Genomic DNA, 17506 nt, shown 5'->3' with positions numbered 1-17506 from the left:
ATGGTGCACTGGGCAGTCGAGCTGCCTGAGTTTGACGTGCAATATGAACCCAGGGGGTTTATCAAGGGTCAGGTATATGCTGATTTCGTGGTAGAGCTATCCTCAAAAGCCACCGAGGTAGATGGTGGTGATTTTCAGTGGGTCCTCTCAGTGGACGAATCTTCTAATCAACAAGGTAGCGGTGCTGGGATCATTCTAGAGGGATCCAACAGACTGTTGATCGAGAATGCCCTGAGATTTGCCTTCAAGGCCAACAATAACCAGGCTGAGTATAAAGCCTTAGTAGCAGGAATGTTGTTGCCCAAAGAACTGGGCGTTCGAAGCTTGTTGGTAAAAAGTGACTCGTTGCTGGTGACCGGGCAAGTCACAGGTGAGTACCAGGCCAAAAATCCACAAATGGTCTCGTACTTGAGGTATGTTACACTTTTGAGGGAAACTTTCCCCACGTTCAAGCTGGTGCATGTCCCAAGGGAGCAGAATGCCAGAGCAAACCTGATGTCCAAGCTGGCGAGGTCAGGAAAAGGGGGTCAACAGAGGTCAGTTATTCAAGAGACCCTAAAGTCACCCAGGACCGCTGCGGATGGAACAACAAAGGTCAGTCATGTAGAAACCTTGGAGGTCAACTTGGTAAAAGGAAGGAGGTACCGATCATTGACACAAGAAAAGTTGAAGGTGCCCAAGATAAGCATTTATGGCTTGTCAGGAGATGATATGATTCCAATAGCAAGATATAGATGATTCTTTGACATTTTATGGAATCAACTTGAGTTGGAGATTGAATAGGCACTTTTATAGAAATGGATCAATGTTCTATGTTTCAAGAACTCACCAAAACTTGTGCCAAACACCAAAACTCACATGGAAGTCCCATTTATTGTCAATTGAATCGATTAAAGGATGCAAGAATGCAAATAAATCGATTAAAATGCTTGACAATTGAAATGCACCGAACAAAGTAAGCTAGAATGAAGATGAACTGTTCAAACTCAGCAAGGAAGAAGATGAACCAAACAAAATGTTAAATAAAGGCAAAGCACTGAATAGAGTTGCAAGAAAAGGCCTAAGACATGTTTAAGGAGTTCTAATGGACATGAAAATGGAAGAAATAGATGGAGAAGAAGGAAGACTTATGTGGTTGTAGTTCTTGGTTGATGAACACGCCACTTGAAGTGTGAAAGCTCCAAGATTAGTGTGAATTGCCGCCACTTGAGGGAACCAAGGCTCTCAAGATGAGACTAGGAAGATGAGAAGGCAAGTTCTCACTACACTCAATCACCAATTTGGGAGAGTTTTGTTACTTCAAATATCAATTCTGTTTTTAGAAGAACCCAAGCCCTCCTTATATAGGAGAAGGACCGGTCCAAGAGTACACAAAGCTTACACAAGAAGCTAACCAAAGGAACCTTCCCTATTACCTACTCTAGCACCTATAGTGAAGACATGAAGAGTCAACTTCTAGAAAATTCTAAACTAATTCCTAAAGATGCTTTACAAAAGAGGTATCTTAAGGTTTCCCTCTAAACACCTTTCCTAAACACTATTCTATATTATTTACAATTTTATACAAAAGAAACTATAAAGAGAGATATTTAATTGAAGCCCATTCTTGAAAGCTTATAGACTTCTTTGGCTTTAGGCTTGATCCTCTCTTTATTTTATGTCTTCTTTTAATTTTGAGAAGACTAGAAGGATGAACTTTAAATGTGTGGGTGAATGACCTTTTCCTTCATTAATAAAAGCCTCCCCTATTTGATATCCATCTGGAGAGGAGTCGTTAGAGATCTTATAGGTCGACGTAGTGGAGACCTGGATGACGCCATATCAGCGCTACCTTGGTGATGGTATGCTCCTGGTAGAGCCCGCAGAGGCAAAGGCGGTCAAGAGGAATGCAGGAAGGTATACCTTGGCGGACAGAAAGTTGTTCCGTCATGGCTACACCCATCCTATCCTCACCAGTGTTAGTGGGGATCAGTGTACCCATATCATGAAAGAGTTTCATGAAGGCATTTGTGGAAGCCACGTCAGAGGGAGAGCTATCTCTTGAAGGCCGTTCGAGCTGGGTATTATTGGCCAACTATGAGAGATGACTGCATGAGGTATGCACAACGGATCAAGTAGTGTCAAAAGAATGCTGATTGCTGATTGGCATCACGCACCCCCCGAGGAGTTGCGATCAATACATAGCCCCTGGCCTTTCCATACTTGGGGAATAGAAATCTTAGGTCTTTTCCCCTTGGCAATTCGTTAGATGAAGTATCTCGTGGTGGCTACTGAGTACTTCACCAAGTGGATAGAAGCCGAACCTGTTGTGCAGATAACTGCCCACAAGGTTAAGCACTTTGTGTGGAGAAACATTGTCTAACGTTTTGAGATCCTAAGGCATTTGGTGTCCGATAATGGTACCCAGTTTGCAAGCCAACAATTTTGCAAGTTGTGCACGGAGCTCGGGATCAAACAGGTGTTTGCCTTTGTGGACCATCCTCAAACGAATGGTCAGGTCGAGTCTGTCAATAAAGTCTTCCTTAGAGGTTTGAAAAGGAGGTTGGAGAAAGCTAAGGGGACCTGGTCAGAAGAGGTGCCTCGAATCTTGTGGGCTGCCACACCACTCCTCTGTCCACCACAATGGAAACGCCCTTTAGTTTGATATATGGGTCAGACGCCATGATACCCGTAGAGATCCAAGAAAACTCACCTCAGTTCCAGAACTTCGTGGTAGAAGAATCTAACAAATGGAGGAAGGTAAACCTAGACCTATTAGACGAGGTGCGTGAACAAGCTCATGCCAAGGTCGAAGTTGTAAAGAGAATGGTGGAACTGAAGCAGAAGTCCAAGTTCGGACCCTGGCAGTTCCGGGTTGCCGACTTAGTAATGTGAAAGGCTCATCCTTACCAGCTGGAGAATAAGTTGTCTCCCAAATGGACTGGCCCATTTCGCGTGGTGGATGTGCTCGAAAACGGAGCCTACAAGCTTGAAACTTTGGAGGGTAGAGCTATACCTCGGACGTGAAATGGGGCGAACCTTAAGTTTTATTTTAGTTGAAATATTTTGTTAGTGTTTTATGAACAATTCGAATAATTATGGGGACACCCTTTTTCCCTTGCGAGGATTTTTTAATGAGGTCACCCAATGAAAAACTGTTCTTGAAAGATGAGTCATCAGAATTATTTGTTGGCACACGATAAGGCAACTTAGCTGGTGAATTATCCGAGTAAGTGCCATGTGTGTATAATTGTGTACCGCCCTGGTGGTCGGGAGTGATGACGTGGCATCCTGCTACAGTATGGGCGTGTTAGCAAGGCGCCAGGTTGGCAAGAGGGAAGGAAGTCGGGGGGCTCGTGTAGTCGCCAGTTGTTAAATTGGCGTGTTCCGATTTCCAGCTTACCAGAGTCGGCGGTCACCAGGTTAAAGATGAAGTCGCCAGATGTAGACCCAGGCGACCAAGCAGTCGGAGATCGCCAGAGCAAGCGCATCGCCAAAGATGAAGGAGAAGCAGATTATGAAGGCGGCCGGCGAGACCACAGGGAAGGTGCATGAGGACACCCTAACTCGCCAGTTCCAGTAGAGATCGCACTCCCAAGTTAGCTATGCACTGGGCAGTACCATGCATAAGTAACTTAGCCAAAATGAGAGTAGAAGCAGCGCCAAGTCAAGGAGGCTCCAGATGATGGCACGTGTACGACTGGATGCGAGCCACGTGTCCAGGTTTGTAACTGCCAGGAGAGAGAAAACAGCCAGGTATATAAGAGTTCTCAACAAACTTTCTGAGGTACGCACGTTCAGTTCATACTCTTTACGCTTGCGAGTGATAGAGCTGACTGTGAGAGAGGATTTGCACGGTTCTTGTTCTCTTAGTATTTGGTGATACCGTCACTGACTTGAGCGTTGGAGTGCGATCGGCCGCAGCGGCGCCGTTCTGTTTCTTTGCAGGTTCTTGAGGTGGATCCCGAAGAGGAACGGAGGTGAGAAGCGGTGCGCACGTCGATCCTTTGACGAGGCAGTTTCCAGCGTTCTGGTCAACAGGCAGGATCATCAGGCGCCCACCGTGGGGCCGTGTAAAACTTGCTCCCATCCACGGCGTGAGTTCTTGGAAGTTTTCAAAGTTTTCTGCGTGGTTGTGTGCTGGTGCAACCATCGTTCGCTGTTTGTTTGAGTTTTGTTCGGTAAATTTGCGTTTTGTACCGTTCGTTTGGCTTTTCGATCGGTGGAGTGAGGTTTCCTGCTGTTTGCACGTAATCTGTTGGGTGGAAGTTCGAGTTCTTTCGCTTGTTTGGTTGTTCGCGGGGAAGCGGTGGTTTCTGGTGAAGTTGTGGTTTTCTTTGAAGGCTTACGGTGTTCTTGAGTTTTCTTGCGCAGTTTCGCACTGTTTTCTCCGGTTGATCGCTGATTCGATCGTGGTTGAAGTGTTGTTCGCTGCATTCCTGTGATTCGCTGAAGTTCATGAGAAAAATGAGAAGCAATCGTTCAAGCCCCGTGGCGCCTGTCGCTGCTGAAGGCGACGCCGCCATGACCATGGCGCAGATGGCAGAGATGATGCGCTCGTTGCAGGCAACTGTGGAAGCCTCACGCGTAGAGCAGGCGAGGATACATGAGGACCTGGTCGCCTCTCGCGCCAGGAACGAGGAGCTTAGCAAGGTGACTGAGGAGCTGCGTCAAGCTCTTCGGGAGCAGCAAGGACGTTCTTCTGCTGAAGAGGTGGCGCTGTCGACGCCACCTCGTGTTTTCCCAATGCCTTTTGTTCAGGCGATTACCGACACGCCTATTCCCACGAGCGTGGTTCCGGTTAAGGCTGTCTTTACCGGCGTGGAAGATCCAGAGGCTCACCTGACCACGTTCCATACGCAGATGATGCTGTCGGGAGGGTCAGACGCCGTCTACTGCAAGATGTTCGTGAGTACGCTCCAGGGAACGACGATGGAGTGGTTTGTGAGCCTGCCTAACGGCCACATAACCAATTTTCAACAGTTCTCGAAGATCTTTGTCGAGCAGTACATCGTAAATAAGGCACCGCCCAGGGTGTCTTATGATCTGTTTGATATAAGGCAGTACCATGGGGAGTCCCTCAGAGACTACCTCAATCGCTTTGGAGCGCAGATGGTCAGATCGCCGGCCAAGGATGAAGAAATGCTGGTCTATGCCTTCAAGAAGGGCGTGTAGCCAGGACCATTCTGCGAGGCCTTGATCAGGGCTCACCCAGCGACGTTTGCTGAGGTCAGGCGACTTGCGGTGGCTCACATCGCCGACGAGAGTGAAGTCGCCGAGAAGAGAGGCAGCGTGGCTCCCGCCAGGCCACGCGCCCAGACCAGGATCCAACCGCAGAGGGTGTTGGAAACAGCGGCGGCGGCCAGAAAGGACCAGAGGACTCGCCATCCTTACGACAGGAGGAACAAGGGAAGGAGCTAGGGGCGCCAGCAACCAGCACGCCGGGAATACAATCGCCCGCCTAAGCACAAGTTTGTCATGGGATTAGCGGATCTAATCGCAATTCCTAACATATCTGCTAGGTTGAAGGCGCCTGAGAAGGTGGGCGACAAGGTGCTGGGGTCAAAGCTGGACGCCTGGTGTGAGTTCCACCAATGTTTTGGCCACACTTTGGACTCTGTCCTTGGGATATCAGCTCGACGATCTGGTTAAGAGCGGTTTCCTAAATGACTATCTGCTGGACAGAAGGACGGGGGGAGCGTCGACTTCCCAGCCAGCAGGTGGAGAAGCCCAGCAACACGAGATGCCTATCCACGGGGAGATCCACACCATTGCAGGGGGCTTCTCAGGTGGTGGATGCACCGCATCGCAGAGGAAGAAGTACGCGCGATCAGTGATGACAGTGGATATGTTTGAAGATCACTCGCCGGAAGTGGACATTACGTTCACCAAGCAGGATCTTCGGGACGTTGTGCCTCATGACAACGATCCCATAGTTATTTCGTTGGTTACAACGAGAAGGAAGGTCCACAGAGTTCTGGTGGACCAAGGAAGCTCGGCAGACGTGATGTTCTGGCCGACTTTCACGCAGCTGGAGTTGCCCCTTGACCAGCTAAGGCCCTATGGAGGGTGCTTATATGGGTTCGCTGGTGACCAGGTGGAGGTCAGGGGGTACATTGAGCTGAGAACCACGTTTACAGATGAGGCTGGGTCGAGGACGGAGAAAATCAAGTACCTCATCGTAAACGCCCCTTCAGCATATAACATCCTGTTGGGAAGGCCCACGCTTAACAGGATAGGCGCCATTCCGTCGACTCGGCACATGAAGGTAAAGTTGCCGTCCATGGAAGGGGTGGTGATCACGATCAAGTCTGATCAGAAAGAAGCGAAAAGGTGCTATGAGAACAGCCTGAAAAACAAAAGATCAGTGAGTTATGTAACAACCACCCCACCTCCCGGTGTGAAGCCCAGATCGACGGTAACAGAGGAGGCCGCCGGGAGAGATGTGGAGATGGTAGACGCTGAGCTAGGGGAGAGAAATGCTGGCCTGGAGGAGGAAGAGGCGCGGAATCGCCCCGAGGAAGCAAGGGAGTAGGGAATTGCCAGGGCGGTGATCGCCAGAGAATCCAGGCCTAAACCTGTCGATCAGTGGCTCGAAATGGAGATCGGAGGAAAAATCTTCAAGCTGGGAAGATCTCTGGAGGTCGAGCTCCAGGACCAGATCGCCAAGGTGATTGAGCGGCATCTGGACGCGTTTGCATGGTCCGCTTCGGACATGCCCGGGATTGATCCCGACTTCTTGTGCCATCATCTGGCGATGGACAATTTGGTGAGACCGGTGCGACAAAGGAGAAGAAAGTTCAACGAGGAGAGGAGGCAGGCGATCAGGGACGAAACACAGAAACTCCTCGCTGCAGGCCACATCAGGGAAGTCCAGTACCCTGAATGGTTGGCAAATGTCGTGCTGGTGAAGAAGAGTAACGGGAAATGGCGCATGTGCGTCGATTTCACCGACCTGAACAAAGCTTGCCCAAAGGATTCGTATCCTTTACCAAGCATTGATGCCCTGGTCGATAGTGCTGCAGGGTGCAAGTTGCTGAGTTTCCTGGATGCCTTCTCAGGATATAATCAGATCAAGATGCATCCCATGGATGAAGAGAAGACAGCCTTCATGACGGAGAGATCGTGCTATTGCTATAAGGTGATGCCGTTTGGGCTGAAGAACGCGGGGGCCACGTACCAGAGGCTGATGGATCGAGTACTTGCACCAATGCTGGGAAGGAACGTGCAAGCTTACGTCGATGACATGGTCGTGACCTCGCAGGAAAAGAGCAAGCACGTTGCATACTTGGAAGAATTGTTCACGACGATCGCCAAGTTCAAGTTAAAGCTCAATCCGGAGAAATGCATTTTCGGCGTGGAGGCTGGAAAGTTTTTGGGGTTCCTCTTGACTGAAAGAGGAATAGAAGCCAACCCAGACAAGTGTGCCGCCATCTTGGCGATGAGGAGCCCAGCTACGGTGAAAGAAGTCCAGTAGCTAACAGGTCGGATGGCAGCCCTATCTCGCTTCGTGTCAGCTAGCGGAGAAAAGGGGCATCCCTATTTTCAATGTCTGCGGCGCAATAATAAATTTGTTTGGACGAAAGAGTGCGAGGAAGCTTTCGTCAAACTGAAGGAGTATCTGGCGAGCCCGCCGGTTCTGTGCAAACCGCTGGTGGGAATCCCTCTCAGGTTGTATTATGCTGTAACTGAGAGAGCGGTGAGTGCGGTGCTCGCCCAGGATCAAGATCAGGCTCAGAAGCCTATTTATTTTGTGAGCAAGGTGTTGCAGGGCCTAGAAACGAGATATCAGGCCCTGGAGAAGGCTGTGCTGGCTGTGGTGTTTTCGGCGAGGAGGTTGCGCCACTACTTCCATAGTTTCACCGTACTGGTGATGACTGACCTGCCCATCCAGAAGGTCTTGAAGAAACCCGACGTTGCGGGTAGGATGGTGAAGTGGGCAGTAGAGTTGTCAGAGTTTGATATTAAATATGAGCCTCGAGGCCCGATCAAGGGGCAAATCTTTGCAGACTTCGTGGTTGAGCTCTCATCAGAGGCGACGCGGGTTGAAGGGGACGATTTCCGTTGGGTACTTTCGGTGGATGGATCGTCGAACCAGCAGGGCAGCGGTGCTGGAGTCATATTGGAAGGACCCAACGGCGTGCTGATCGAACAATCTCTGAGGTTCGCCTTCAAAGCCAGCAACAATCAAGCAGAGTATGAGGCGCTGATCGCCGGGATTCTGCTGGCCAAGGAGATGGGAGCTAGGGTGCTAATGGCTAAGAGTGACTCGCTGCTAGTCACGGGGCAAGTAACAGGCGAGTTCCAGGCTAAAGATCCACAAATGGCGGCTTACTTGGCGTACGTGCAGGAATTGAAGAGTTCCTTTGCCTCCTTTGAAGTAGTACATGTGCCCAGAGAGCAGAATGCCCGAGCTGACTTGCTTGCTAAGCTCGCCAGCTCAGGCAAGGGGGGTAGGCAGAGGACGGTGATTCAAGAAACTCTGAAGACGCCAAGGGCATTTGTAGCAGATCACCTGGTCCTTCAGATAAGCAAGTCGACGGAGAAAGCAGCGAGAAGCCATAAGTCCTTGACGCAAGAAACTCTGAGATCGCCGAGAATTAGAGCATGTCGAGGAGAGAAGGTGGATGTGATGCAGGTCTGCGCCACCCATGAGCCAGACACTTGGATAACACAGTACAAGCGGTGCCTGGCAGATGGCCTCCTCCCGCTGGATCCGACAGAAGCTAGGAAGGTAAAGAAAAATTCCAGCAAGTACACATTGATTGATGGCGATCTGTACAGGTTTGGGTTCACTCACCCACTCCTGGAATGCGTACACGGCGAGAAGTGCACGAGGATCATGGCAGAGCTCCACGAGGGTATATGCGAAAGCCACGTTGGGGGTCGAGCTCTGGCCGCGAGGACTCTCCGGGCAGGCTACTACTGGCCATCGATGAGAGAAGATTGCAGGAAATATGCCCAGTGTTGCAAACAATGCCAACAGCACGCCGATTGGCACAAGGCACCTCCCGAGGAGTTGAAGTCGATCTATAGCCCTTGGCCATTTCACACTTGGGGAATCGACATCCTGGGACCTTTCCCGCTGGCGATCAGGCAGAAGAAGTACTTGGTGGTGGCGATTGAATATTTCACCAAGTGGATTGAAGCAGAACCAGTGGCCCAGATCACCGCACACAGGATCGAAGGTTTTGTGTGGAAGAACATCGTGTGCCGGTTTGGAGTGCCTAAACGCCTGGTGTCGGATAATGGGACGCAGTTTGCAAGTCACCTGTTGAAGAAGCTTTGCGAAGGGGTGGGAATTCAACAAGTGTTTGCATCCGTTGAGCACCCTCAGACAAATGGCCAGGTGGAGTCAGCTAATCGGGTGTTGTTGAGAGGTTTGAAGAGAAGGCTTGAGAAAGCCAAGGGAAGTTGGGCTGAGGAGGTGCCCCGTATAGTCTGGGCGTACCACACCACCGAGCAGTCAGGAACCCATGAGACCCCGTTCAGCTTGGTCTATGGGTGTGATGCCATGATTCCGGTGGAAATCCAGGAGAGCTCGCCGAGATTCCAGAACTTCGTAGAAGAAGACTCGAATGAAGAGAGAAGGCTGAACCTGGATCTACTGGATGAAGTCAGGGAAGAGGCGAGGTTGAAGGCTGAGGCCGTGAAGAGAAGGGTCGAACGAAGATACAACTCGAAGGTGATGCCAAGGCAGTTTAGAGAAGGCGATCTGGTGATGAGGAAGGCCCACCAGTACGAGATGGAGAATAAACTGTCACCCAAGTGGACTGGACCGTTCAGAATAACCGAGGCGCTCGGGAACGGAGCCTACCGCTTAGAGACGCTGGAAGGAGGGGCGATTCCTCGCACCTAGAACGCCACGCACCTGAAGTTGTACTATAGTTAAAAGCTTTGTAAGTAAAGACAAACACAAAGTCATATTACAATGTCTCTGATGAAACAGTTTGAAGGGGGCACTCTTTTTTCCCTAAGGAGGGTTTTTAATGAGGCCACCCAATAAAAGAAGAGTTTTCGAAGTATAAGGCGTTTTCAGATTGCATGTTTGCTTTTTTCCAAGAATTTTGAAGAAAGACCTTGTCGCTTGTACGTGATTTAAGGCAAGAAAAGATATATCGCATGCTTTCTAAAAAGTTTTTTAAGTCCTCATCGTTTTTCGGCGATTGGAGGCACCAGTTAAAGTTTTTTAAGTCCTCGTCGTTTTTCGGCGATTGGAGGCACCAGTTAAAGTTTTTAAGTCCTCATCGTTTTTCGGCGATTGGAGGCACCAGTTAAAGATTTAAAGTCCTCATCGTCTTTCGGCGATCGGAGGCACCAGATGAAAGACCTCAACGCCCTCGCGCGTTCTGAGGCAAGTTAAAGACCTCCTCGCCGTCGAGCGAGTGCAGGCGAGAAAGAGAAAAAGTCCTCCGTGTTTCTGGGGGCGAGAAGATGTAACCCCTGGGGCAATGTAGAGGCAAGTTAAAGACCTCCTCGCCGTCGAGCGAGTGCAGGCGAGAAAGAGAAAAAGTCCTCTGTGTTTCTGGGGGCGAGAAGATGTAACCCTTGGGGCAATGTAGAGGCAAGTTAAAGACCTCCTCGCCGTCGAGCGAGTGCAGGCGAGAAAGAGAAAAAGTCCTCTGTGTTTCTGGGGGCGAGAAGATGTAACCCCTGGGGCAATGTAGAGGCAAGTTAAAGACCTCCTCGCTGTCGAGCGAGAGCAGGCGAGAAAGAGAAAAAGTCCTCCGTGTTTTTGGGGGCGAGAAGATGTAACCCCTGGGGCAATGTAGAGGCACCAGTAAAAAGTCCTCCGTGTTTCTGGGGGCGAGAAGATGTAACCCCTGGGGCAATGTAGAGGCACCAGTAAAAAGTCCTCCGTGTTTCTGGGGGCGAGAAGATGTAACCCCTGGGGCAATGTAGAGGCACCAGTAAAAAGTCCTTCTCGCCGATGAGCGAGTTCAGGCGAGTTAAAGACCTTCTCGCCTACATGCGAGCTTAGGCAAGATAAAATCCTTCTCGTCTCGAACGAGTTCAGGTATGGTGCAGAGGGTGGAAGAAGTTTGGAAGGTGACTAAGGTAGGTTCGAAGAGAACGCCTAGTCAACCGGTCTTTGTTCTGAAGTCCAGGAAGGTAAAGAAAGATCCCAAGAGGCGTCTCTGCCCCCATGCAAAGAAACAATGGCCAAAGCATGAGGCTAGAAAGAAGCTGATGTCACTAAGAGTCCTTGGCGATCGGGAAGAGTTCAAACAGCGGCGAGAAGGTTAAAAGACCTGTTTGATGAAGCAGGTCGAGCGGAGCGTGTTTAAGCCAGCAACTGAGTTACAGTTCGTTGCTTGAAGGATATTTTTACGACAAGGTTGATTGCCTTAGGGTTACGAATTGTTAAATGTTTGTTGCTTAGGGCTGAAGTGATCCGAAGCGGTTAAGTCAAAGGTTGTACCTACCGTTTTCCTAAGTCATTTCTTTGAAATTAAACAAGCAAGGAAAGTTGAAGCAAGTGAAGAAGTTATAAAGGGAAAAGCGTAAACCTTTGTCATTAACAGATAGCAGTGAATAAACAGTTTAAAGCATATATACGAGGGAACATAAAAGTTTATTACAAGGTATATAAAAGGGAAAGCACAAGAGGTGGCGGATGAAGAAGAATTGATTAGTCTTCAGCAGGAACGACTTTTCCATCCACCACTTCATTGTTCAGCGACACCATGCTGAGATCTAGGTCGGGGAATAGGCAAGCGAATTGTTCCCGAGCAGCTTCGAATCCAGCGGCCAGAATCTGAGCAGAGTTTAGCTTGAGTTCTTCAATTTGCCCCTGAAGTTCCTCAATCCGCCTCTTGAGGTCTTCAGTTTGCTCTTTCAGCTCTTTATTCTGTTGCTCCAGCTCTTCGACCTGTTTTTTAAGTTGTTCGTTGGTCTCTTGAGCCTGGAGAAGGTCTTCAATAACCTTCTTGGATTCCGATTGTGCTTGGGCCAACTCAGCAGCCACCTTTCCCTTCTCTTTGTTGGCCTCGACGAGATCAGCCATGGCGTCGTCCCTCGCCTTTTCCACTTGCCCAAGTAGTTTCTCTCGGTCGATCGACCTCTGCTCCAACTTTTGCACCTTAGCGGCGTCAACTTTCATGAGAGCCTCCAGGTCAGCCGCCCTGGCGCGAAGAGGCACGATCTTGCTCTCCAATTCGACCTTCTCTTGGGCAAGTTGGTGAACCTTGTGGCGAAGGTCAGTGGCCTCCTTGCGCGCCAGCCTGAGCTCGGTGTTCATTGCATCCTCCACTCGGGAGTGTTCGATTTCTGCGAGCGTCAGGCTGAAAGACAACTTCTCCACCTCGACCCTCATGGTGCTGTTTTCGGTTTTGAGGTTGAAGAGGTCGTCTTGAGCCTCCTGGTCGAGCCCTCCACAGCCCTCGTTATGATCGCCGGAATATCCTCTGCTATGGTCTTCAGCTTGGCGGTTAGAGGCTCCCACATCCTTGTGACCTCCAAGGGGAGGTTTGCTGCTTGGAGAGGCGCCAGGTGGGCTTGTTGTGGGTTCTCGTCGCCACCTTCCTTAGCAGGTTCTTCAGTAGTTGCTTCTTGGCGTGGCGACGGAATCGGGGATTCGGTGATCAGAATCGGAGAGGTATGAGCAACCTCATCCCCGATTGGAGCATTTTCTGCAGCTGAAGCGTTTGAAGGGGGACCCCCACCAGCTGACACATATGGTGTTGAAGCGCTTGGGGGGTCCTCCAGGAAGTTTGGCTCTTGGGCCTCAGCCGCAGGTGGCGCAGTGGCCAGTGGGACCGCTTGGACTGGAGAGGCAGGAGCCTGTGGGGGTGGCGATGCTGGAGGAGGAGCAGGCGTCGACGGAGGTGTTGAGGTTGGAAGAGGGGGTGGTGCAAGCGGTGAGGAAGGTGCCACCCTCTTCCTCTTTGAGACCAAACCGTCCTCGGTGGCCTCGTCGTCTTCTTCCTCTTCCTCATGGATCACCTGAGGAGCTTTCCTTTTAGGTCTGAGGACCAGTTTCTTGCGTTGGGCGGGTTCCTTGGGAGGTGATCGCCCTTGGACGATGGCTGTCTCCACCACCGAGTTGGGCACCGTTTGCGAACCCGTCGCCAACCCATGGTTTCGGGCAAGCGCCTTTAGTTCAGCGAGCATGTTTCTGGGCAACATGTTGTCTGCATGGAACGAAAATGCATGGGTTAAATCAAGGAAAACAAATAAGTGCATAAGGTAATAAACAGCAAAGCAGATGGTATTTGCAGGAAAGGTAAAACCAAAGTCTTGCGCATAACGCACAAGACACCCAGAAACAGCTAAACAGAAGCAGTATCAAAGCAATAGTTTAATGTCCTAACCTATTCGAATTTCTAGCTGATCTTCATAGAATTCGAAGCATATCAAGGTGGTGGTAAGGAAAGTTATATTGGCGTCCGCCACCTTTTTCCAGAAGAGACAGAGGTCTCTGTCCAATGCTCCCATGCTATCAGGACTTCTGGGCCTCCTGAAGCAGCTCTTGAACTCCTTCTTCCCCTTGTCCACCCAGTACAAGGGGAAGCCATCGAGAAGGGAGGTGTCCTTGTCGTTCGCACGCACTTGGACGAACTTCCCCTTCCAGTCCTTGTAGGATTGCTGGAAGATGGCAAAGATGAACCTCCCAGCAATCGCGTTCAAGCTGACCCATAGGCGGTCTCCTGGGTGCTTGGCTTCGAAGAGGAATAAGAACACGTCCACCGACGCGGGCAACCCCAGGTGGTCGCACATCACTTGAAAAGCTCGAACAAACGCCCAGCTGTTGGGGTGGAGCTGGACGGCAGCAATGTTGAGCTCGGTAAGAAGTTCCCTCTCGAATCGGGTGAAAGGGAACCTGAGCTTGACCTTCTTGAATAAAGTCGTATAGACAAAGCAGAAGGGCCCGTCGGCGCTTACTTTGTCATCAGCACAAACAGGCAGATCGGGGGGGCAAGGCAGCACCATCATCTTCTCGTCGTGCTCCTTGTGAAACGATTGATAGATCTCGTCCCCCTTGGTCAGCCGCAAAACTGCTCCCGCAGTGTTCACAGAGGATGTCTCCCTCAGGAGGGTCGAGTTGGCCCAGGGATACAAAGTTTTGAAGTCAGGCAGGGGAACGGGGGCTCCTCCAGCGTTAGGTGGAGTCGCCTGGGCCAGGACAGGTTGGGAAGACGCAGGCCTCTCAGCCTGCGAAGATGAAGCGCCACGAACTTGTGTTGGGTCGTGTGCTTGTGAAGGAAGGTTTCGTGCTGAAGGAGGAGGGTTCGGGGTAATCTTTGTGCGAGTCATGGTAGCAGCTGCAAAGGAAGAAGAAAGGAAAAATGATCAGGGGGTTACAGAGGCTGACTCGATCATAGAAGGAAGGTGAAAAACGAACGAATGTAGGTTCGTTGCGACGATTGACGAAGCCCTAAGTTACGCAGAAGGATAAATGGAAAAACAACCCACAGCGTATGCACCAAGCAGTTACAGGATGATGCGAATCGGTTAAAATGCAAGGAAAACCAGCAGAGGAAGGAAAGTAGGTACCTTTTGATGATCAGAAAGACGATGAAGGTTGATGGTGATTCAGAATGCTGGAGAGCGCTGAGAGTTTTTCGCAGAAGGAAGTTAGAGCGTTCGTGAATGCGAGGGAAAGTGATGGAACAGTGTTGAGTGGAAATGGGTTTAAGGGTTTTTTCGAAATGGGTTTAGGAAGCGCAAACGGTAACTGAAGAGAGCCGTTGATGAAGCCACGCGTCAAGCGATGAGTGAGGGGTTTGGTGGAACGTCAGAGCAGCAGAAGGTACAACCGCTTGGAATTCTGCGTTAGTGCCACGTAGACCGGTGTTGATGTGACTCTTTCAGTCTTTTCGCTAGACAAGTCTTCGCTTAAGACTGGGGGGGCTTGTGTACCGCCCTGGTGGTCGGGAGTGATGACGTGGCATCCTGCTACAGTATGGGTGTGTTAGCAAGGCGCCAGGTTGGCAAGAGGGAAGGAAGTCGGGGGGCTCGTGTAGTCGCCAGTTGTTAAATTGGCGTGTTCCGATTTCCAGCTTACCAGAGTCGGCGGTCACCAGGTTAAAGATGAAGTCGCCAGATGTAGACCCAGGCGACTAAGCAGTCGGAGATCGCCAGAGCAAGCGCATCGCCAAAGATGAAGGAGAAGCAGATTATGAAGGCGGCCGGCGAGACCACAGGGAAGGTGCATGAGAACACCCTAACTCGCCAGTTCCAGTAGAGATCGCACTCCCAAGTTAGCTATGCACTGGGCAGTACCATGCATAAGTAACTTAGCCAAAATGAGAGTAGAAGCAGCGCCAAGTCAAGGAGGCTCCAGATGATGGCACGTGTACGACTGGATGCGAGCCACGTGTCCAGGTCTGTAACTGCCAGGAGAGAGAAAACAGCCAGGTATATAAGAGTTCTCAACAAACTTTCTGAGGTACGCACGTTCAGTTCATACTCTTTACGCTTGCGAGTGATAGAGCTGACTGTGAGAGAGGATTTGCACGGTTCTTGTTCTCTTAGTATTTGGTGATACCGTCACTGACTTGAGCGTTGGAGTGCGATCGGCCGCAGCGGCGCCGTTCTGTTTCTTTGCAGGTTCTTGAGGTGGATCCCGAAGAGGAACGGAGGTGAGAAGCGGTGCGCACGTCGATCCTTTGACGAGGCAGTTTCCAGCGTTCCGGTCAACAGGCAGGATCAAATTGGTTAGGAAATTATTAAATGAGGTGACTTATCTCCCTGGTAAGATTCCAAGCTTAGGTGTCTCGAAGCTCGTACAATTCAGATGGGGCAACCTCTTCTCAGTAAGATTCTGAGTTCGGGTACCCTGAATTGGTTTAAGATTGTTTGGTTGAGGGTAGATAAGCTGACCTACCTCGGTATCGAAGAATTGACTTGGTGTGTAAGCCAATACCCAAGTCAGATACTCTAAGGCGAAAGAAATTACTTCCTTGGTAAGATTCCAAGTTTATGCGTCTCGAAGCCTGTATAATTTAGATGGGACAACCTCTTCTCGGTAAGATTATGAGTCTAAGCACCCAGAATTGACTTGAGACTGTTTGGCGGCTGAGGGCAGGTAAGTCGACCTACCTCAGCATCGAAGAGTTGACTTGGTGTGTAAGCCAACACCCAACTCAGATACTCTAAGTGAAAGAGTTTACTTGGTAAGGTTATGAGTTCAGGCACTCCGAAGTTGTGATTTTTAAGGCTAGGTAAAGTGACCTGTCTTGGTGGAATACTCAAGCAGGCGTTATGTGCAGATTGTTTTCAGATATGACGACCTTTTCTTGGTAAGATTCCAAGTCTAGGTGTTCTGAAGTTCACGGTGATTCAGAAGGGACGACTCTTTCTCTGTAAGATTCTGAGTTTAGGTGTCCTGAACCACGTTTAGCTGTAACTAAGACTGTTTGGCTAAAGACAGATAAAACGACCTCACCCAGTCAGAATACCTGAGTAGGCGCTCTGGGAGAATTGTTCATCTATGGGTAGGTAATACAACCCACCTCAGCGTTGGTGAAACAACCCGAGCTCGAGCGCTCTGCAAATGAAAGATGAGATTAACCATATGGGGTAGTAACGCACCGCGAAGGCAATTGTTTAAGAGTTGATTTGGTGTGTAAGCCAACGCCTAAGTCAGATACTCTAAGAAAAAGAAACTCAATAAAGAGTAGACTTGATTGTTGAAAATGGATGATGCTCATTGAAGACAATATATGTGTTTGACGTAGCAAAGTGTGTGTCTTGCTTTGAAGCTTGTAAAATTGTATTTGGATGGTCTTGTATATAGGTTAGAGTGCGTTTAAGGTAGCTTTTTTCATTGTGACCCACCTTATAACCCTAATCAAGGTGATAAGATCAAGCACAATGTTATCTTAATGTTTTTCTCATGTCTTTTTCTCAAAATATGCTTTACTGCAAAAAAAATGAATTTGTTATTCCTTAAAAGAATAGATTTTTTTTTTTTAAACTGGTGCCTTGTTTTTAAAAGGTTTTTCATAGCTTTGTTTTTGCACCAAGAAGCTTGACTCAGTCTCTTATGGTATCAAAAAATATTGAGCTGCAACAGTTGAAAATCTCTCTTTGCCTTTTGTGAAAACAAACTTTGTTCTTTTTATAACATCTCTTTAATTGTTTTTTGAAAGTTTGTTATAAATTGTTTCTTATATAAAGAGATACATATCTTTCTTGAAAAGAATGTTGAGCAATCAAGTTTTAAACAGAGATTAAAAGTTTTCAGTGACTTGAAAAGGATTTGCACATGTTCTTGAAAGAGTTTTCAAAAGAAATAAAGGTGTGCTTGTTCTTGTGTGTCCTAAGCTTGGTGGAGGTGTTATCACTAGTGTTCTGCAATCCGTTCTATTGGTCTTTTCAGTTTCCTGCATTCTCTTTTCAGGTGTTTTCAATTCCATCATTCTTATCCTTGTAATAGTGGTTGTAAGACACTTCTTGATAGTGTTTCTTGAAGTGTTGGTTCTGCTGAAATAATGTTTTTTCAGCTAGGTATGCCTTGTTCTTGTAGGGTTCAAGAACTTTAGGTTATGTATATGATTTGTACTGTTTTTAGTGGATTTCA

The 17506-nt window shown here is 49.1% G+C and overlaps 1 protein-coding gene across 1 annotated transcript; it reads left to right on the top strand.

Moving 5' to 3' along the window:
• Positions 1 to 2362, top strand: LOC150025927 (uncharacterized). Its single transcript, XM_090304823.1, has 2 exons — positions 1 to 594; positions 2249 to 2362. The coding sequence occupies exons 1-2, from the start codon at positions 1 to 3 to the stop codon at positions 2360 to 2362; spliced, it is 708 nt and encodes a 235-aa protein (XP_090160949.1).
• Positions 2363 to 17506: the final 15144 nt, after the last annotated feature.

Source organism: Phaseolus vulgaris, chromosome 7, assembly GCF_051622355.1.
Source record: "Phaseolus vulgaris cultivar YP4 chromosome 7, ASM5162235v1, whole genome shotgun sequence".
NCBI lineage: Eukaryota > Viridiplantae > Streptophyta > Magnoliopsida > Fabales > Fabaceae > Phaseolus > Phaseolus vulgaris.
The sequence above is the reverse complement of the archived record's forward strand: the minus strand, read 5'-3'. Positions and strand labels throughout refer to the sequence as shown.